Source organism: Nanorana parkeri, unplaced genomic scaffold, assembly GCF_000935625.1.
Source record: "Nanorana parkeri isolate BGI_ZX_2015 unplaced genomic scaffold, ASM93562v1 scaffold302, whole genome shotgun sequence".
NCBI lineage: Eukaryota > Metazoa > Chordata > Amphibia > Anura > Dicroglossidae > Nanorana > Nanorana parkeri.
Window position 1 is genome coordinate 613,512 of NW_017306570.1, and position 24,103 is coordinate 637,614.

At 41.2% G+C, this 24,103-nt stretch overlaps 1 protein-coding gene across 1 annotated transcript in view; it reads right to left on the reverse strand.

Moving 5' to 3' along the window:
- Positions 1–455: 455 nt before the first annotated feature.
- Positions 456–24,103, reverse strand: part of MN1 (MN1 proto-oncogene, transcriptional regulator) — a 64,061-nt gene continuing 40,413 nt past the window's right edge. Inside the window, exon 2 of the mRNA XM_018557775.1 lies at positions 456–763. Coding sequence (XP_018413277.1) covers positions 579–763 — 185 coding nt within the window. The 3' untranslated portion in view covers positions 456–578. The remainder of the gene's footprint in view (positions 764–24,103) is intronic.

Consider the following 24,103-nt stretch of genomic DNA (forward strand, 5'->3'; position numbering starts at 1 on the left):
GACATACAATTCTATGTGCAAAATAGCTGTAAATATCCATTTTAGGTCATCAGTCAAAAAAAAAATTTAAATAAATAAAAGCCTCGTTGAATAAATGTTGATAACAGAAGATATTTCAATATTCAGTTTCCCTTTCCTCTTGAATCATCCATGGTCAATTACAATATCAAATTTTAATTAGAAACATCAACTTTCTCTTACAGAAGAGTTTTTCTTTTTACCAGAAATAATATTTTTATGTAGCAAAAACAAAAGCAGAAAATAAAATACATATACATGTTTAACATACAAAATCCCTCCTCTAGCCCAGAAAAACCATAAGTCAACTTTACAGGGAAATGTCTTAAAAGAAAAAAAGTATAATATGTGCTGGATGATGAAGAATTAACACTGGTATCATACTGTGGCAAAAGTTTCAAAAATATGAGGTTTATTTTAAACTAACCCTTCCGAGTCCAAAAGCCACTAAGCAGGTACCAACCTAAAAAAAAAAAAAAATATTAGTCCACCTATAGTTAGCGGCCTCTTAGGAAAGTGAACCGAAAAAAAAAAGGAAAAAGTTTATTCTGTCTCATTTTTCAAGTCAGGGCAGCCACAAAAGTTCCAAATCTATTGGAAATGTCAGAATGAAGTGATCTCCATGTAGGTACAGGAGTCCTACCCTTTGACTCCCCAATGTCATCTGTGCAGTGAACTGATAGACACTGCAAATGGCTTCCATTCTGTGCCGCTGCTGAGGTCTTGTTCTGGGGAAGATCGTGGGCTGTGGGGAAACAAAGACAAGAAATTAGCAACTCCTTCAATGCATTGTGATAAATATGTAGCACTTCAGAAACAATTTGCAATATATTGTTTTCCCTTCCTTCATATTATGAGTCAGACAAAGATTGTCAGCGGTCACACAAACAAAATAAATGGATCTGCTGACCATCGCATTCAATCATTATTATAAAGTGTTTGGACAAAAGAAAACATGCTTTTTTTTGTCTGATTTTATTCTTTTATTTCTAAAACCTACATACTATTTTTTATTCTCCTGAAAAAATGAAATATAAAGCAAAAGATACAAATAAACTTGATGTGGTGATTTCAAAATGTGTCAGTGTCCTTGGTGCTCCCCTAATTTAAATCAGTGATTAACTAAAGTTGGGCTAGTCAAGCCTAGGATATTTTTTTTCTAGCCTAGGATATACCAGTATTTAGTTCAAGGAGCCAAGTGAAAGGGAATTTTTCACCTACAAAATAGTGCTTGGACATGCATTTCTATGTAAACAGACACTGTCACCTGCCAATTCAGGCTTTCTGATAGCTGCCCCCCCTCCCCCCCAACATGGTATACTCATATATTCATGCTGTTTCCTACTCAGAAGTCCACCCTGAGTAAACTCTGGCGTCAGAGCTTACCTGGGTGAATTACATCACTGCTCCTGCTAATATTCAAGACTAGCAATTGACCACTCAGGCCTGAGCCATGTTACATGCTCCATGGAGTGGAGAGGCAACAAACGAGCATGGATTGGTGAGTATAACTTGCTCAAGGGAAGAGCTATCAGAAAGCACTGTAATGTTCCCCTGAATGGGCAAAGTGATATTGTCTCTTTAATTTATTCACTGGAAAAGAAGTTTGCAGCAGTTTACACTAATTAATTAAAATTAGTAGTATGGTTACAAAAAAAAACATTGGAATCCCATGGTCTAGTTATTATAATAAATCTCTATTGAGATCCATTCAGTTGTCGCTGGGCAATCACATTGTAAAGGCATTTGCTCCCCAAAAACTCTAACCCTTGATGGGGATGTTTTTTACTGAAAAGCAGAACAGGTCCAGTAAAGTGCCCTCTTATAGCAGTTTGCAAGGGCCAGTAGAAGCATATACTGTATCTTCATAAATCAATTAAACTGCTGCCCTATTTCCCTCATCTACAGCACAGGGTGGTGAAGAAGAGCCCGGTGCCCACCAGTTGGTAGTCTTTCATTGGTATCAGCCTGGCCCTCGCGCCTAAAGATATTAAAGTATTTGCCTGCTATACTAATCTGGCACAAGGAATGGCTGTTTTTTGAATATAAAAAAAATAATCTGTTGGAAAAGAGGAGCAGGTCAGGCAAATTGCCAGGGGAGCAGATTTGTAAATGTTGCCTCACCTCTACTAGTTGAATAAGCTAAAACATTTCTATGGAAACCATCAATGCTCTGATTAATGTTACAATTTGCTCTGGGCACATTTCAAATTAAATCATTATCTGCAGTGGTCAGGTACAGTGCTGAAAGCTGTCTACACAGTGTCAGAGATTTAAATAAAAGGTGACAACGCTGCTGGATTTCCACTGCTGACATCTCAGCTACTGTAGCATAAATCTGAAAGTTCAATAAACTGTTTTAGTCCTGTTCGGGGCATTCAATAATAATTCTGTACTTTACCTGCTTATCTCCATTCAATAACAACATGTTTCCAACCCTCAGATTACTTACAACTTAGACATCAGTCCACTATGCAATCACGAGCATGTCAAACATAATAAAGCCGCTGTAAATGTGCAAATATCTCTATAATAGAATTGTCCACCAATGCAACCAAATAAAGTAAATGCAAATTTACTAGATTAATGGACTCCTTTGGGTTAATCAAATAATGTATCTAAATTAAAGCTTATCCCTGGGCAGGAAAAAAAGTTATGCTTGCAGTGGGCCCACTGAACTGCAAAGGTTAAATGCTTGTTTTCTCTAAGGGATGATGAATAAAGTGAAATACTTACTTGATTCCTTGATCCCTGCAGCTTCCTCTTCCTTGTAAGACTGATCCCCCAAAGCCACTTTTTTTCTTGGCCTGCCTGGTCGCAGCTTTCCAACCTCATCACATACAAGAAGAACGGTCCTGCATTGTACTTGAGGACACAGAGGGGCCTGTCCACATCTTGGGATGTTGTATCTCTCCGACCTCAACACATACAGGAAGAGCAGTCCTGCTTGCATATGAGGACATAGGTGGGCCTGTCCACACCTCAGGATGTTGTATCTCTCCGACCTCATCACATACAAGAAGAACGGTCCTGCATTGTACGTGAGGACACAGAGGGGCCTGTCCACATCTTGGGATGTTGTATATCTCCGACCTCATCACATACAGGAAGATCGGTCCTGCATTGCACATGAGGACACAGAGTGGCCCGTCCACATCTTGGGATATGATATTTCTCCGACCTCATGACATACAGGAAGAACAGTCCTGCATTGTACATAAGGACACAGAGGGGCCTATCCACATCTTGGGATGTTGTATATCTCCAATCAATTGACATGCAGGAAGAGCGGTCCTGCACTGTATGTGAGGACACAAAGGGACACGTCCACATCTTGGGATGTTGTATCTCTATGACTTCACATACAGGTACATCGGCCCTACAGTACATGTACATAAGGGCACTCAAGGCCCGTCCACATCTCAGGATATCGTATCATGGAGAAGAATGTCGGCTGTGGAAAGAAAGAGGAATAAGGTAAGCATTTCCTCTTTTTTATCATCTCCTGGACAAAAAGAGCATTTAACCCTTGCAGTGCAGTTAGGGACCTACTGCAAGGGTAACTTTTTCACCAGCCCAGAATTCAGCTTTAATGTAACACAACAGTGCTTTATACTGACAGAGCACTGCTAGGTTATTTTAGTGGTGACCATGGGTAACAACAGTGATGACATGGAACAGTATTATGTCGATACTGTTTTATTCTCAGCAAGAGCGGAGATGTCTACAACCATTTCTAACCCTATATGTTAATTAAAAAAGCAAAATTTACACAGTTATACTAAAGAGATTTGGAATTTGTTCTGTTATGTTGTCAAATTCTGTCTGGATTCAAAGAGGTTAAAAAAATAAAAACATTACCCTAGAAAAAAAGGAGTCACTGCTTTGTACCATTAAACAGTTAATGTATATGTAAGTTTAAAGCATTTGTTATCTGGGAGGCAGCAGTGATAAATTCATTTTACCGCATCTTTTAAATATGCATGGCATGTAATGTAGCATGGAACTGCAAAAGGGAAGGGAGGCCTGAGATAACAGGTTTACAGTGAGAGATAGCATAAGTACTTCTGCTTTTCTGCTCCGATGAACTCAGTGAAATAAGGATTCCAGAAAAAGCTTGGGAAGTGTACTTCAGTCATATTTTGCTTAACAAGATGAACTTATGTGATTATACTGGCACATCAAAAAGAGGGGAGATATCTTGTTTCTTAGGAGAGAAAATATCAATTCAGAGGAATAGTTAACCTATTTTTGTTTGTTTTCTTTTAAAAATGTATGAATTTAAAAAGCCATAAATTCTATGAATTATTCTGCAAAAAGATCATCCCAATTATTACTATCTCTACACCGCAACAACAATATTCCTTCACTGAGAAAAGAACAGTGTCTAGAATTGTGGTGTAAAGTTACCCTAATGTCAATGGTAATAGAAAATACTTCCATACTTAGCTTTGTAAATAGGAGGGAGCTGTGAGGACTTCAATCCTCCAATCATACATGTGAAAACCTTTTTTTTTGTATCCTTGCACATGACTGGCTATTAAAAATGACCATAGCTTAACCACTGGCACTAAGCTAACTGAACAGAGTTTGATCCCTAATAGATCAATCCCAGAAAAGACTTAGGGCTTGCTTACACCAGCCTGCATGATAAAATGCTGAGTGAGGTCCGGCGGGGGGCAGTATGATGCACTGTTTTAGCGCATCATAGGTCAATGTAGATACCAGCTGCACCCCATACAGTGCCGTGACCATAAGTAGTGTGGTGCTCTTAGTGACAACAGCGGATGACACTGCATTACATTCCAAGAAAAAAGAAGATATGTCACCATACCGTCCCGAGGCCTGGTGTCACCCGGAGCGGGTACTGGGTGACACCCCGCCGTGACGTCATCATGCACAGGCATGATGTCCTCACCCACGTGTATGATGACGTCACGAGTATGCGCAGCCATCTTGGTGATACCTGTATGTCACGAGTATGCGCGGCCATCTTCATGATGGACGCTGGCAGAGGGAGGAGGGGATGTTCACCCGGTGGGATAAGGTATGCCGCCGTGTCCCCTCCTCTCTTATGCAACGGTCGGGCTCTCGGTCCACCACCGAGTGCTCGACTTTTCAGAGCAGGTGACACCAAAATGACTGCCAGTCATTTTGGTGTCACCCCTCCAATGGTGTCACTCATGTGTGGGCCGCACCCCCCTAGTGATGCCACTGTATGTCACCAGTACTTAGTCATTCAGGATGCCAACGTTATCTGGTTTATTGGAAATACGTCACATTGGTTATAATGCCAAATTTTCAGGGCTGCGCAAAGTCCCTTCCTCATCACACTGCTCATTTTTATTTAAATTTGTACAAAGTGCTTTGTAATTTGTACACTCTCCACACAGCAGCATCTGGTGAACTCCGGAGAAATGCAATAGCTGCATCTTTTCATACTGCACCACATTGCACATCACACCCACATTGTGGTGTAAACAGTGCACATAGAAAACATCTGTTTTGTTTGTGTCCTAGGGGTGACTGGCATTGACCAGTTGCTGAAAAATGCCAGTCAACGCTATTGGTGTGAATTGACCCTTTTCTCAACATGATGGATGCTATAGGAGTTGTGTGTTTGTGTGCTTATTTATTTATACCATTCCTTGCTTTGTCTTTAGATTTCCATTATTAGATGTCCATTATAGATTTCTTTCGTTCAGCCTCTGGGTTGAACAAAGGAAATCTAACAGATTCCTTCATCCGTGTGGATGGATGAATCTCCTATGCCCAGCTATTGTACTTTGACAGCCAGTGGCCACTGCTGGCTGAATACCCCAACAGTGACTGCAGCTGACTGGCTACAGTCACTGTTCAGCCGACAATTTAAGCCTGGCTACATTGCCAAAAGTTGATTGAATAACTTGTGTAGAGTCGGGTGGTGCCTGCAGGATGGCACACAGTTTGAATTTTGAGCAGTGTATGGCCAGCTTTAATGGAAAGGTGAATACACAAGAGACTACACAAGCACTTACCAATAAAAACAATAAAATTACCAATAAAAATTATACAATACAATACATTGCAATACAATACAATACTATACAATAAGTATAATTACAGAATATTAAAACAAACCAGCAGAGATGAACTCCAGCAAAGCAGCACGGTTAAGCAGAGCTTGGAAAAACAAAATGGCATATCCATGAAGCTGTAAATGTGACTTTGACCAAACACGCACTGGTGGTGAAACAATGACAATCACTGTCATTTTCACAGGGGTGGACAAATTAATATGGAATTCAGGAGCCAGTCTGCTCAATCCGCGACTCAGTAGTATTTTTTTAGGAGCCAACACTATTGACAACAAATAGAGAAAACCTCAAAAGTTGAGTGCCAGCTGTAATTTTTTAAGGATCATTGCCAGCCTGGTTCCTGGGATTTGTCCAGCCCTGATTTAAAACACATGCAACTGGAAGATTCACCTACAGTAAAAGTTTGGTTATGGAATATTTGGTGGGATGTACAATTAAAAGGCACAGCAAAAAAGATTTAAAGGAGAACTATGAGGTGAGTGAAAATCACTCATAGTTCGAGCCGACGTGTGACAAAGAAACTGTCACACGTCGGCTCAATAGATCGGGAAGTGAGCGACCACATGCCGTCACTCTCTCACTTCTCGATCAGTCACCGCTCCCCGCAGGGATTCCCCCCCTCCCCGATCCTCCAGCGAAGACTAGAGGAATGGACGGGGAGGGGGCAGGTACAGCTGTCTCCGCCTCTAGATAGGCAGCGCCCGCTGTCACTCACGCAGCTGGGTGGATCTCGACAGTAATGTCGGGATCCGTCCCAGCTGTGGCGGTTTCAGTATACCGCGAGCTACACTGAGCTTTGGGTCACGGGAGGACGCTAGTTTATGTCCTCCCGTGACCCTTAAGAGAACTATGGGGAAAAACACTTACCCCATAGTTCTCTTTTAATGCAAAATGTCAAATATGTGCAGGAGTCAAAATGCCAAAATGACACCCTATATGGGCAACCAGCACTGTAAAATGCCTCACTTGTGGCACTACTATATAGACTAGAAGTTTGTCTTGATGCATATATAACATCACGCAAGAGCGTAAGATATATGACTCTCCACAATTTAATGTGCAGAACATGTAGGTGTTTTTACATAGCATGATCTGGATTGCTTATGTTTACAAACTACAACAGATACCAGAAATCTAATCTCGGGTTACATGAATAGGACTGCACATTTGGTCAACACAAATGGGCTATATAAAAAGACATAGATTAATGAAGGAAGTGCAGGAATTCTCAGATCAGGTCAACTTTCACCTATTTGACTTGACAGAACTTTACTAGGCTGCTATGAGTAATGGTACTATGCCTATCATCATTACTCTTTGACTGGTCTAAGTAAATAAGTCTATAGGCCAACGTGTGATTTCAACATGAGCTGGTTATACACTGCACAATGCAAATTATTTAGTAACCCCGGTGCAACAATCTAGCCTTGTACTCTGCATAAACACCTGTTAAAGGGAACTTGTTTTGAGGGGAAAATGAAGGTCATCATTTGCTAAAAATGTCCCTAATGTATGCAAGTATGCAGATCATGAGCTCTGACTTTACTGGCTAAATACTTGTTTCAGTTCTATTCATCTGAAGACACGGCACTTAACATTTTTAGAAGAAGGTATGGCTAATCAGTTCAAGTTTACTTTGAAGTATAAAGTCAAAACTTTTTTGAGTTATGGATAAAGTAAAGTAGGGAAGGGTTAAAACTCATATCAGTTTATTTTTTGCAGCCTGTGCCCCATTGGAGAGATATCCGTGTACTTCCTGTCCTGTATACGTGTCAGGAAGTGAGAGGAAATATCTCCAAAGTCAGGAGAACTCCTTACCCCTTACCATTGGCCCTTTAAAAGTTGCTTAACAACGGGAGCAAGGGACGTGTTACTGGTCATATGATCTCTGACAGTCACAGTGATCACATGATTGGGAGCCAATATCCAGCTCACAATCATGAGCACTGGCTGGGAGCGGTTGGTGACAGCTTCCAGCACAGGATAGTGGATGCATATACACAGTAGACGGTTGTAAAAGCCCTACCTTCTGTTCGCTGCATGTATATGTATGAAATGTTCGAGAAGGTGTTAAACAGTTTTCAGGCTCCAAAGACATGCTGGAAGGTTACTTGGCTTCAGTCAAAATCAGCCCTGTATGCATGTGAGATAAGGACCTTAGATTGTAAGCTCCTCAGGGCAGGGACTGATGTGAATGTGCAGCATGTAAAAAAGCTGCATAAATTGTCAGCGATATATAAATACCTGTAATAATAATAATAATAATAATGATAAATGTCACCACTGGAAGATTTTCCCCTCGCCAGTTGTTTTGGTGACAACTCAAAAAGTTTGGATTTACCCTTATTTTCCGCTCCAGTGACAATGGACACAAGGACATAGAGAGAAGGGGAATCTATCTAGCATGGCAAAACAAAAGACAAACGCACTCAACAATTTGTTACCAGTTATACAGTAAGGTGCACACGAAATGGGCTTTGAACAGTAGAAAGGCATCATGGCACACTCACAAACCAGCATGTAAAACAACTTGTCTCACCACTAAGGACAATGACAGAGGTTTGGATACACGTCTTCTGCAAAGGATGTGTAAGCCGCACTGCCGCACCAAGATCTAGCATGGGACACAGATCACAACCAAAACTCAACAGGGGTTCTAATACTTCCCCACTCTATGCCCCCCAAAAAGTTTAAACTATACGTGCACTTTAAATAAAGCTTCAGAGGCCAGCATCACATAAATTACCGTGATTGAAGATTTTCAGCCATTTCCCAAGTGCTCCCTGTCTACAATGTAGGGAAAAGCTCTATGAATCGTGTGTGCCCTGTGTTGAACAGTGGATGTGCATGCTGGATAAAAGATGACAAAAAAGACCAGAGCCTGATCACTGGGGGAGGGGGCAGACGAAAATAAATTCTTATTCTGGGAGGAAGACAGACTACTATTATTATTATTATTATACAGGATTTATATAGTGCCAAACAGTTTTTGCCGTGTTTTACAAAATAAAGGGGACAGTGCAGTTACAAGTCAAGGCAAGATGATAAGGAGAGTCCTGCTCATGAGAGCTTACGATCTAAAAGAAAATAATTTATAATGTGCAACAATATACTTATATATCACGAAAAACGAAAGTTTCCATACGGTGCATACTACTGAGGTCTACACATTTTGTTTGGCTTTGTGTGCTGTTTTTGTCACATTATATCACAATCAAAGGAGTGGACAATGGAAAGAGTGCAGCCTTTTAAAGGTCTGGTGAAGAATCAGCTCCCCTCTTTCAGCTTGCTTGCGAGATTAAAGTGACAAACAGGAGGTGAGGATCCTTAGAAAGGCTACTGGCCTGGAGGCTCGTCCCTTACACTTCTTCAAAGGCTCTGACAAACCGTCAGCTACTGCTCCTTGGCTGCCCATACCCTCACGCAGCGTGAGTCCAGTGTGCAACAGCCATCCCTGATAGGCAACCAAGCGTGAATCACTCTGCTAGAGATCTTGTAAAGGCAACATCAGTTTATTTGGATCATATATCCAGGCTGCTTTATTGGGAACCGACCTTGTCTCGTATAACAATTAACAGAGTTACCTTCCACATCTCTGTTTAGTTTATTTGCAAGGCTTACTTACTTCACCAAGAATGAATCAAAGGACAGTCGTAACACAATTTCCATTGCCTTAGGATAGGCTATATTTTTTTTTTCTCTTTGACAAATCTACAACATGACAGCATGACATATTGGTTTCGGCAGATATGTTTCCGTCTACACGTATCAAAAACTCAGACTTTTTTATTTAAAGGAAAGCCTTTGAATGTTTACACTTTGTTAATTTTACATGTATGTGTTATATATGTATATATATATATATATATGTGTGTGTGTGTGTGTGTGTTAATCCATACTACTGTTCATATCTGCTTACATGTATGCATGTGTGCTATAGGTTGTTGTTATAAAAACATAAAAATCAGAGGAGTTTTTGACAACAGCAACCAATCAGGTTTTATATTTCATTTTATGCAAAAAAAAAATGTAACAGGATTTTTATGGCTTCTTTGGACTTCAAGCTTCATAGTTTCATAGTTAGGTTGAAAAAAAAAGATGCAAGCCCATTGAGTTCAAACTATAGAGAAAAAAAAAAAATAGAAAAACTTCCATATACAGGACCCTATGCCCACAGTTACCCACAGCGTATTCAGAGAAAGGCAAAAAATATATAAAACATGCTTCAATTTGCAAAAAAATCCTTCCTGATCCCCCAAGGCTTTATCTGTCATTAATGGACAACCTGAAAAATAACCCTGACTGCCTGCTATAGAATACCGCTCTGGTTTTTTTTCCATCCTAATACACTTATACTATGATGCATATAAACAGCAATGTACATAGTGCATAAAACACCCTTTTTAGTTTTCTGACATCTCTAAATTGATGGAGGGTGAAACTTGATTGGCTTAAATGTGCAGAGTTCCATTATCCTATATTTCATAATCAGCGCTAGCAATGATCAGATATCAAACCCAGCTGAATGATGGCTGCATCTGATGGGTTATATGCTTGTTATAAGACTTCTAAAGCTTCTCGTACCATGTTTGGATTTTGTATTCCAAGCATATACTTCTTGCTAATTTAGACAATGTGATGGTGAAGTAAAGCCTAATTCAGACTACAATATAATTACATATTTACATAGTTAGTCAGGTTGAAAAAAGACACAAGTCCATCGAGTTCAACATATAACATATCATAATGCCTGATATGATACATGGGTGATAATCACACTATTTATGGGGACTCTCTCTCTCTCTCTCTCTCTCTCTCTCTCTCTCGTTAAATGTCTTTTTTCAAATTACTGGAAAATTTCTGTAAAGGAACGTGTTACTCAAGGGTGCCACTTCAGTCCATTGAACAAGTCTCACCAGAAACACTGGCAGGGCCTGGTGCAACAGAGGACCAATGGATGTCACTCTGCTCGTTGTTCTTTTGGTTTAAACTCATCTATGACTAGATTAAATATGATAATGCTCAATGAAAACCCCAAATATTCCCAAATGAATTAAAAGACTGGATTGTAAAGAACAATATGGGCATGGTAGGTATGTTTGTAATTGGAAATGGTAGATTATTAAGATTCTGAAAAAGTAAGCAATGAACAATAAAACAAATATAAGCTCTAAAGTTGATCTCAAGGCAAATAGCTAAATAATGAAGTATAATAATGCCCTGAACTAAAGAATTTTATTTCTACCCAGCCACTTTTGTGATTTATACACCTCTGTGTCACCTCCCTTCACTTCGGTTGGGTTATTCACTCGGCTGCCTTGGGCATCTTGGTGAATAACCCCCTTAATTATTTTCAAAGAAATACAGTACATAACATTAAAGTGACACTAAACTCAGAAAATGAATCTTTAAAATGCATTCAAAACCCTAACTGTTAACAAAAATGTATCTTATTTTTCCATCATTTAAATCATTTATGAATTGGTGCTGACACTGTCCTTCCTTCTGGAGGTCCCTGTGTGTGCTGTAAAGTAGCCACCACTCCAAGATTTATCCTGTGATGGACTACAATCTCATGTTTAGTTTGCTAATTTGTATTGAGATTGTAGTCCATCATGGGAGTGGGTTTGGAGCGGTGGCTACTTTACAACACACACAGGGACCATGGGGAACAAAAGTAGCCACCCTCCAGAAGGAAGAACAGTATCAGCATGAATTCAGAGATGATTTGAGGATATACAGCTGAGTGATACACAAATAAGATACATTTTGTGTTAATACCAAGGTATGTGAATGCATTTTTAAGATTTAACTCCTGAGTTTAGTGTCACTTTAAATAGTATTTGTTTTATCTGCTTGGAATGGAATTCAGCTTTAATAATCATGAACTAAGCTAAAAACTGCCAATACCCAATTCAGCTGAATCTAGGTCCTGCATTTTATAGAACATACCAAAACTATTTAGGGAATTGATATATGCATTGCTGAAAACACTACATAAAACAATGCAGAACAAGTATTAATTCAAACCAATCCAGCAACATGTGCTCTGATTTCTAAAGGTCTGCTTGAGTTCTAAAAAAAAAAAGAAATAGCACAAGTATTTTCATTTTCCATAACATGACAGAAAATCATTGCTTATATGATTTATCAAAGAGTATAGTAACAGGTTTCTAGCAGATGTGGCTATCAAGCAAGCTGGTGATTGCAAATAAATCCTGACAGTGTATATGGCCAGGATTCCCTCTGTAAAAGCATTACATAATGAACATTACGGTATAGATTATTGATCGTCATGATGTAGGATGGCTTAACAGGAAAAAAAAAAAAAAGCTACAACGATTTCCTCAGTCAATAGCAAGACACGCTGTATAACTGTGTATGCTGACCAACACTGCTTATCCAGGTACTTTCATCAAACCAACTAGTATCAGTGATAGGCCCTAAATCAAACAGCCAGCCAGAAGAATGGTATATATTAACCTCTTCTACGTCACATTCTTGGTATGATTTTTTTTTTTCCTAGTGCTGAAAAAAATGCACAATACAATATTTAAACCTGGGTATGACTCTATTTTTGTGTTTGAGTAGGAGTTATGCATGTCTTGCACTCATTCTTCAAATCTGAATGCACGTTCCCAAGAACAAAACAATGCACATAATAGAGGTAAAGTCTGAACAAACTGTGAAGGTGAGACTGTATACTATGTATACTGCTTTTGTATACTTGGTATGTTGCTTCTGTGGCCAGTTGGGGTGAACAGGAACTTCTGAAAAGTGAAGCATCCGATTTGACAAGTGCGCATTTGTGTCAATCCATTCATCACAGTGAAATCATAAACATGCGGTAACAATCTTAGCCATAACCATCAGTGAACGTATACTTTTCTAGGTATTCCAAGAGGGACGTTTATATAAACAATTACAAACCACCCAACTGTCCCTCTTTCCTCCTCAGCTGTCCCTCTTTTTTGGCCTGATGTACAGATATTTATGAAAAGGTAATATGTAACTACCCAGAGTGTTAAGAGAACTCCAAGATTTTTTAAAACTAACCCTTGCTGTGGGGCTACCTTGCACTGCAAGGGTTAGGTGCGTATTTTGGTCTAGGGGCTCAAATAAAGAAGAAATACTCACCTAATGCTCGGTCCTGTGGTAGTCGGCACTCACCCCTGTGGAATGTCCCTCCACATCCTCACATCTAATGCAAATCAATGGACCTGCAACAGATGTGATGACATCAAAGGTCCTTAGACCACCGGAGTCCAGAGGAGCAGAGGCTGTGGGGTCTGGTCTAGTAGGCCAGCAGGTCAGAGAATCAGGTGAGTATATGTTATTTATTTGAACCCCTAGACCAAAATGAGCAGTTAACCTTTGCAGTGCAGGGGCTGCCCCACTGCAAGAGTTAGTTTTGTAATTCCTGGAGCTCTTCTTTAACTACCTTGCAATCTATTTTGAAAATCCAGTATAAAATAATACTGGAAAAAAATTCTGGGTTTAACCAATCGTTTTTGGCATACCAACTCTTAATGCTCCACATAACTAGGAACATGGCAAGGATGTGCCCATTGTTCAAATACATTGAGCTGGAAGGTCCCTCTTTCTCATCTTAGAAAGTTGTGAGGAATACAATTAAAACAAAGAGTCATTATATAAGCAGTTATATACCATAGAGGCCCAAGATCCTGGTGATGGACGTTCTAGGTCACATTCAGTTTGATGAAACGACTCCTATTTAAGGAATGATGTAATTGTAGAGTTTAGAGGACTTCATATACACACCGTAAGCTTACAATAGCCATCCAAGATCTCAATTGACTTTAATAAGGTGGAATTATGATCACCCAAACCTACAAACATCAGCAGTGGTGTCTAAGTGCAGACACGTGGGTTTAAAAAGGGGTCGTCCTTGGTCCCATATAGCTCTCTATGCCCTAGGGTTGAGTGCACCTTGAATTTCTACTAATCTATAGTTCTTCAATGGATCAAACAGCAGTAGAGGTACTCAATGTCAAGATTTAATTTCCGGTTATGAAACCACAGAAGAGGCACTCGGACATGACTGGAAATGCCTATCATATGCAGAAAGCTAGCAGAACAATTAGAGATTCAGAGGCTGTGAGCAATAACATCCACATAGTCTCATTCCTGTTTATTTTAGGTTACCTTGAAATATCTCTCAATCCTCTTTAGGGCATCCTTGTAATTTGTATTCCCAGAAGTAGCAAACTCCAGCTAGCAGCTACACAGAACCCTAGCAAATGTTCTTCCCTAAAATTAAAAGGAGTTCAATCAATTTTACCAGTCAGCACAGCAGGATGAAATATATAACTGTATTTTTACTACAAACATAGATTCTTATCACATCGTTATTTTCCTGATGTAAAATCGAGATGCAGATACAGATGTTGTAATATTTTAAGCTGCCTGTTCAAGAAATCTCTGTAGGCATTTTGATAAAGCTTTTTACCTTTAAAGTAATTTCATTTTAGTAAGTACATTTTAGGGGTTATCTCAAGGTGGATGTGTGTAATTGCCAATCACAAAACTCTTTTTAAAAGTTAACTGATATAAATGTGTGATTTCTATATCACAGTTCATTTTCACTTAATATAAAATAAAAAAGGCTGCCTAAACACCCCCCCCTCCCCCCCACACCACCACAAAAACACCATGCACTCCACATTCCCATTCAGCTTTATAAAATCAGATAATCTTATTCATAGACACCAGTAATCTACAAAACATGCTACTGTGCTTGCAGATCATGCTTGGCTGTCTAATAACAGATTACAGAAGTAGCTCTGCACTTGATGATTGCTCCTCAAGACTGAAGACATAGCTATAGTGTCAAAGAAGGAGGGAGTGGGTGTCTGTACTTTGAGTCATTTTAATGACTCGTTAATTGTAGATGTAATCAGAGATCCTGATGTTCTGGTCTGTAAAACCAGCAACCCAGCAATCCTAGACAACCAGACTCTAACTCTCTGGTAATACTGAAATTTAAATATTAAATATGAACTGTATGTACAGTACCTTACTGAAAAAAATTGAACTGTTATTTTTTACCACCTGAACATCATGCATACAGATAAACTATAAAATCAAACGTTTATCCACACCTGACCATCACACCTATATAAGTTGGTTGGACATCCCAATTGAAAGCCATGGACATTATATGAAGTTGGCCCCTCTTTTGAGGCAATAACAGCCTTTAACTACAGGGAGGGCTTTCCACACGATTTTGAATTGCATCTGTTGGAAGATGTGCCCATTCACCCAAAAAAAGCATTTGTGAGTTCAGGTACTGATTTTGAAAGAGAAGACCTGGCTCGCAATCAGCATTCCAATTCATCCCAAATGTGTTTAATAGGGTTGAGGCCAGAGCTCTGGTCATGCTACTCGAGTTTCTTTACAACAAATTTGTCAAGCCATGTCTTTGTGGACCTGGCTTGGTGCACAAGGACACAGTCAAGCTCTTCACTATTCCCCCACCAATCGTCACCAGTCTCCAGGGGGGCAGCTCCGACTTGAGGAGGCAAAGCTCTGCTCTTCTACCAAGATGGCCACTTGCACACAGAGACACAGTGCAGAACAAGTCATGTTAAGTCAGTAATTAGGAAAGATCAGCAGCACAGAAACCACAGGCAATACTGATTAGTCTGTTATCCTCTGCTTGGCTTTTTTGGGGGCTCCTGGAAGCACATGAACTTAATAATTTAGGGGGATGTCCACATAATTTTGACCATATAAATCCCCTTGAAGAAAAATTCCCACTAACTGCCACTGAAAATAAGAATGAATACAGGCTTACACTCCCAATGTGGTTATCATGAGAAACAGCCATTAAGTAGTAAATATAAAGTAACCATATTTTCTTTGGGGGGAGGAGGGGGGGTTGAACTTCTCTAATGTTACTAAGTATTTGAGTAAATCTTGTAAAAAAAATTCAAATGGGGCCACATTACACCTTAACATGGTCAAGTGTGCAAACAGATTTGCCACCTCATCCCTTTAATTAGTGTTATGTCTATGTTATACAGGTTTAGTCACTGTCTTGCCTGCATTTAATCAGCCACAGAACCTGTGTAGTTCTTATGTATCAGTAATTAAAGAGTTGAGTCGGCAAACTCCATCACGGCATGCCAGGAATAGATCTGGATGAGTCTATGACACCATCCCCACAGGAATGAGCATCACGGATGTACAGCACCTTAAAACTAGAATTGGTTGTTCACACAAATCACTACCTCCACTAACATGCAGCTCATATTGTGTATTTTTTATTATTTATTTTAGCTATTTCTGTTAATTATTTATATATATATATATATAATGGTGTGTGTTAGGTTGAATTTAATACAGTGTGAGCATTGTGAACCATACAATAGTAGGACATGGTCAACCCAAGTGTTTAGGCTGAAGCGGCAGCTGCCTTAGGCAAAGAGGAGCTGGAACACACAAGGACATGCCTTAGCAGCCATCCTGACAACAAATTGAGTCTGTAAAGGGAGCAGAATAATTTACAGGCAGCTACTGTCTCTTGCCTGTCGGGTGGGTGTCTACCCATTCCAAATAGGAAGCAGCAAATAACGGTCATGACAGATAGGGCAGCAAGAGGTTCATAGCTGTATATTCTCACTTCATCCATTTACAAGTACCGTGAACATAATCTGATGACTGAATGTAAACAAGGACTATAGCCTGTCATTGAAGTACAAAGTTCCTATTGTTTCAACAGACAGCTCATTAAATTAATAGTCATCACAATGCATAAAATTCAATGCTACAATGGCCTTACAATACAGTATAGGTTCCATGTATAAAAAGTCTCAAAGAGAGGGGGCGTGGCCAGGCGCATGGAGCGGTAAGACGTGCTTTAGCTCGTCTCCCGCTCACAGGGCACTGAACACAGGCAGACAGCAGCCATCCGCTCTCCCCTTTGCCGACCATGAGTGACCGGAGGAAGAAGGGGAAGAAGCAGCATAAAACGGGCCCCACGCCGAGGGAGTTGGCCCGTTTTTTCAGCACAGCGGCACCCGCGGCCTCCAAGGCTGCCTCCTCACATGCGCCCAAGATGGCGCCGCCGGAGCTCTCCTCGGCACACGCCGATTCTCCTGACAGGGAGCAGGTGAGCCAGCCTCAAGGGGATTGCCTGCCCCACAGCCCTGAAGGTCCCCAGCATCGATCCAGGTGCCTGTCACAGAAGTCTCAAAGAAAGGTCCATGTTACCTTTATAAACCAAATCTGACTGGTTCTCCGTTTAGATGATTTCACACATGGGATAGGTCAGGTCTATACATTGCTAGATTGATTTATCTACAGGCTAGGAAATGAGCCATGCTATGTATTAAATGTTCTGGAAAAAAAACAAAACTATTTTCAAGAAAGACACTGCTAATCACTTGATAACCATTTTGAGAGCTGTGAGATCCTCTGTTGTTATTGCTTATAATGCCCAGCCTAAAGGTAAACTCTGGACACAAAAACTTTTATTTCCTCCATAGCCACAAAGGATATTACTGCACAGATCTGGAAGAGACACACAAAGCACACCAAGATTCAAGTACGTATACACATGTCTCTTGTATTTAGACAATACATTGTTATCCCAGAGTTCAACTTTAACTATATTGTCTCATTCTGGTCATGCAAGAACTCATCTCAACAAGGTAAAATGAGACATCTCCCTGTCCTCATAAGCACTGGTGTACAATCAGCCATTTCATCAATTGCTCAGTAATTGCACAGACTTTACAAAATGTTGAAAAATCTCTTCAGGCAAGAACATAGACTTGCAGCACTGTCAAGAGATCATCATCACTCACATAGCCTTCCCTCAATTACCCATGAGCCCGTGTAGTATAGTTAGAAAAACATGACTCTTTGTATATCAGTCATTGTATGGGCGCGCTAAGGCTGTCTACAGATAGGCAGATCCCGCACGAAATGGAGGTCAGACTAATTATGACTCAAGATAACATCTACGTAGCAGAATTGTAAAATGATGTCCAGCACATAATATGCAATAATAATTATGGCTACCACATGTTATCTGTTAACAAAAGGACATTGAGTAAAGACATTATCCATAAATATCTGCAATGAGCATTCCCATCCAAGGTATGAGAGTGTTACTCTTCACAGACCTTTCACACCAGGTCCATAGGTGGAAGCGTGTCACCGCGCGTATATTACACTATAATCCAAGCAGTGTCAACAGGAGGCTTTAGCACACATGTATTATTGTGCTCATGATGGGACTAAACTCCTTGGTTAATGATCTGTGTCAAATGTAAAAAGAGATTTTCTTCCATCTCAACCAGCTGCAAAAACAGCTTTCTCTGCCTTGATACAAAGGCACTATCATCCAATGTCTCATAAAGTAATATATAATGCTCAATGGCTACAAAAACAGCATATGTACTGTAGTGATAACAACAACAGACACAGCATGATCGCACAATTAAAATGATGTCTTGTCCCACTAGCACCGACTTCTTCCTAGATAAATACCACATATTAGAAGTCATTTGCAGAAGGAGTTTGTTAGAATGTATTGTATTACTTCGCCGCAGTAAGTTCACATTGTCTTTGCTCTTGGAAATATGGACACATCAACCCCAGGGGATGGCTGAGTTAATATGACATGTCATCTATACAACTTGTTGAGAAAGACCCACAGTAAAAAAGCCTTTGACATTAGGCTAACCTAGCCATAGACCAGGGCTGGGCTAATTCTGGCCCTCCAGCTGTTGGGGAACTACAAGTCCCATGAGGCATTGCACGATTCTCACAGCCACAGGCATTACTCCCAGAGGCAGAAAGCATCATGGGATTTGTAGCTGCACCACAGCTGGAGGGTCGGAGTTTGCCCTCCCCTGCCATAGACCCTAATGGTGGTCTTTCCATACACATGGAATAATAATGGAACATCTTTAAAGCATATCAAAGTCCAAAATAAAAAAAATGATGTATTGCAGCATACCAGTCCCTAGATGTGGTGGCTGCATGAGGTTTCTATTTTCAGGTTTTATTCCGTTATTTTCTCTCGTTCATTCTGCCAGTAACACACTTCCTGTCCTAGGATTAGAACACTCGCTCATTGTACTGTATCAGGAAAACAGAAACTAGATAGGAGCACAACCCCCCTCCACCCCTTCTCCTATTGTTCATAGCATAGAGGGGCATGGTCTTGTAGTCCTCGGAGCTAACTAAGAACAATGTAATGATAATAGTCAGCACAGGAAGTTATCAGTTCACAAGACGTCTGACAAGATTAACAGGTATTTCTTTGAAACTTATATAACAAAATACTTTCAACACACCAAATGAGAGATGTTCATTGTTAGGGTTCACATACACTCTAATAGTAAATAGTTTTGAGGTGCCCATAGACATTATTATTATACAGGATTTATATAGCGCAGTTTGCGCAGCCCTTTACAATATAAGGAAGACATTACAATCGCAATACAATTCAAGACAGCATGGTAAGGAGGATCCTGCCCCTGAGGGCTTACAATCTAAAAGGGAGGGACAATTGAAAGGACATTAGAGAAAGAATGTACATAGACACATTCATTGGGGGGAATTGGTCAAATTTGGAGCAGACAGAATCTGGAGCATTGCCCAGGGCAACCAATCAGCTTCTCTCTTCGGTTTGTCGGTTAAGTTTTGAAAATGAAAGACAGAAGCTGATTGGTTACCATGGGCAACTACTCCAGATTCACTCTACTCCAGTTTTCATAAATTTCCCCATAAGAAATCACAAATTATTGTTTAGGTGCCAATGAATATGTTTCCAGTTTTTAAGTCTGAAGAGAGAGAAAAAGACAAATCAGACAATAATTACTGGTGAATGTAGCCTATATGTGTAGGCCGGGGCAGGCAACCTTGTTACTCCAGCTGTGATGAAACTAACAATCCCATCATGCCTCTGCTCTGGGAGTCATGAGGGTGGCTGTCAGAGTGACGCAATGCCTCATAGGACTTGTAGGTTCACAAAAGCCGAGGTTGCTTACCCCTGGTGTAAAGTAATAGGCCATCATTACTAGCAGGTGTTGCCTGGCATATTCCTTGGAGCATCAGCCACATGGTCAACTCTCCTAAATAAATCTGTCCATACACCATAAGATTCCCCCACCCATGCTAAAGAGTGTGGATGGAGGAATCTTCACTGCAGGCTACTGTATTGTATTGGTACCCATGGCTGTCTGAAAACCCCAACCAGTGAGCGCATCTGAATGGATGCAGTCACTGTTCAGCCAACAATTTTCCACCTTGCTCCTTTGACAAAAGTCAATTAAAAATTCAACTTTAGCTGAGCCAGGTAGTGCTACCAGGGCCACTCACAGATCAAATATTGGCTGAATAAGCAGGAAAGAGGTGAAATTCAATCTGTGTATGGCCAGCTTGACACACTCAACTGCAACCAATAATCGATTATATTGATTGTAATCGATAGTTGATTTTCGACTAGTTGCCGCAACTCTGCTCTTCCCTTCTCCTCCCCTTGTTTCTGGCTGCAGCGGTCTGTGTCCTTTTAATCCCCCGCTGTTCTCCCCACCTGTATCAGCAGATGCAGCGTGGACACAGACCACTGTAGCCGGCACCAGTGGGGAAAAGAAACTGCAGAGACTCTGCAATCCCCTGCTGCATTCCCCGTACCTCTGCTGCTGCTCCGTTCCTCCGCTGCCCGCCTCGTTCCTCCTCCTCTGCCCTCCCTGTTCTTTCTTCCCTGTCCGCCCTGTTCCTCCTTCACTGCCCGCCACGTTCCTCTTCCTCTGCCCACCCCGTTCCTCCTCCTCTGCCCGCCCCGTTCCCTTCTCTGCTCCCCGTGCCCCCTCTTCTGCCGGTGTTCTATTAATCCCTTGGACTCCAGTCTTACGGATTGATAGAACATCGACGTCAAGTCTCCCATCAGCGGCTAGAAACAATAGACAACCTGCTATTGAATATTTTAAATTGCAATAGCCAATAGCAGGCTGGCTATTGCACCAGCCCACTGCCTGCTGTCAATCAGCAGAGGAGGACCTGAAGGAAAACTTTTTAAAATAAGGATGGTATTTTTTTTTATCCGATTAAATCGATTAATCGAAAAAATTATCGGCTAACTAATCGATTATGAAAATAATCGTTTGGTTCAGCCCTACACTCAACAAACATGTAAGCCAATCCTCTCTGGTCTATGGGCTGATAATCCTCACAACAGCTTTTTCTCCAGCCACAACATAATAATTTACTGTGAGCAATAACTTAGGTATTGGCAGTTGTCACAGTAGTCACACAGGAAGTAAGAGGAATCTGTCCACCGGGGCACAGAGAGCAATAAAATATTGACAAAGGTCCTAACCCTCCCCCACTCTACTAACAAAGGTGTTTTCATTGTTGTGGAAACCGCCATTAGAGAAATTTGCATGCCCCCTCTCCCAGTGACCACATAGGAAGTTTGGGGAAAATCGATTCAATGGGGGTCACAGATTGCAATATAAAATTGACAAAAGTTATCAATCCTTCCACACTCGATTCAAAAGGAAAAAAAAAGAAGATTTTGGCTAGAGTTGGATTTTATTATTCAGCTCAAAGAGAGCAATCATAGCTTTTAGAAGACAAAGCTCTGCATTATAAGTGACAAAGGACATAGGTGGCCATGTTAAAAGAGAACTAAAGTAAAACCTTTTATTTGGGTCACAGGAGTATATTTACTAATGTCCTCCTGTGACCCAAACTCAGCACTATTAACTAACAGCACAAAGCCACATTGCAGCCGTGTATGATCCTGACAATATTGTAGGGATCCACCCCGCTGCCTGAATGACAGCTGCCTCTGCCTCTCTAGAGCCAGCTGTGCCCGCCCCCTCCCCTGTCTGTCCCTCCAATGAGCGCTGGAGCAACATAGAGAGGGGAGGGGGGATCCCTGACTGGCAGTCACTGCTCTCTGCAGGGAGAAGAGCGTAAACTGAGCGATCAGCAGTATGTGATCGCTCAGCTCCCATTCTAGAGCTGGCAGGTGACATCTGCAGTGTCACACGCCGACTCTATGTATTGGGAAGAGTACATTTTACTCTCTTAACACTTCTCCTTTAAGGTATTGAAGGTGGAACAGAGACAAACTACAGTAATTACAAGGTGCTCAGCAATCGTTTGGCTAACAGCAGTGGCGGAACTACCGCCGGTGCAGGCGGTGCCGGGGCCTGAGGCTGTGGGGGGGCCAATCCGACTTTGTGAGTGCGGTGGAATGTGAGATCGCATTCGGAGAGAAGTGACATTTCAGGACCGATCAGCTGTTTCAGGGCAGATCAGTTCTCCTGCACATGCGATTTGCAATGCCGATCTGCCCTGGAACAGCTGGGAAACCGCTGGAATGCTTCACCTATTGGTGGTCACGCATTCCACTGCCGAAAAACTGGGCGGGATTACGTTAAAACATGTGACCATGTCACCGGTCACACATTTTAACGTAGTCACAACCTTTGATAGAACACCGCCATCAGAGGGGTATGGCCGGTACCCATGTGAGGGGTCTGGAGGGCCTCTTACGTGGGTATCAACTGTACCGAGGCGGCATCCCGACGACCAGACCAGCCCACCTGGGACCCTGCAGAGCTCACCATAGAGAGTCTCAGGTGGGCTATACAGGATCTGTGGTGTGCTCTGCAGGGTCTCAGGTAAGTCCAGCACGCTACTGCAACATTAGAGACCGCTGGGGGGGGAGTGGGGGCCAGTGTGATCCGCTTCCGCACCCCCCCCCCTAACCTTTGGTTATTAGTTCAGCCACTGGCTAACAGGCACATTTTTTATACCTTTCAGTGTATCGTCCATTATATCTTCACTAATCTGACTGATATAAATTGTAACTTTCTCTAGTTACAACTGTATTCCCTCCACAAAGCCCAGCAATCATGTGCCGGGTCCCAGGGCAGAGAAAACAACTACACTTAATAATATAAATATAGGCTTTAATAGTACAGAAACCAGACATGATGCCGGAATGGGCTCAGTTTGAAGTGAGTATGCAGAAAAAGTGATAGGACTATAAAATGTATTGCCTTGAAACATCTAATCACAGATAATATTTAAGGCCGGATTCACAATGACACCGCATTCACAAGAGCATCTAACGCCTGTGCGGTTGGCACCCCGGCACATCCGTGTTCCAATTGCCCTACTATAGTACTATAAATAAATCTATCCAGTGTGTTGTAATTGTAAGTGGTGACTATAGAGGAATACTATAGACCATATACATGTCACCACTCTACTTGGTATTTGTTTGCAGAATGTAACACAATACAATTCAGCATCTAAAAGAATGGTGTGTTCTCACATTGCCAATACGGCATAAATATAGACGTTGGGCTGCAGTTTCACATGTCACATCTGAGACAACCAAACAAGTTCAGCCAACTGTGGAAGGAAACTAGGGCTGGCTTAGGGGGTTAAATAATTTTGAACGCTTGCCAAACCAGCTAAAAATTAATATTTTTTAGGATTTTGAATCAATAAGTAAACAGATCCACAGCCTGTACATTGCTACAATCTGTGAAAGCACAACTCCAAGCAAGAGGCTAGGTACACAGTTGAAATACATATGCCAAAGATTGATAATACTGTTTCGGCCGCTCCTGAGATTTACTCAGCCTTGCCAGGCAGCAGAGTTCTGTTCATGATCCTACATTTCTCCACTGAGCTAAAAAAAACACAAATATAATATATTGCAGTATACCAGTCCTGAGATGTGGCTACTCAATTTATTTCAGGTTGTTTATCCTTTATTTTCACCTAGTGATTCTGCAGATAACACACTTCCTGTCTGTCGTTGATAACACTCAATCACATCTCTGCACCTATGGAGGAAACCATGTTTGTCCCCCAGGATGGACTTCAAAATTCCCCTCTTTCCAGAGGTGTCTCTACAGAATGAGCAAGGCAGGTTAGTTGGTGGCTTAGGGCTGCTGGCAGTGGATGCTCTTTACCAGGTGGGGAAGGTGTCAGATGATGCT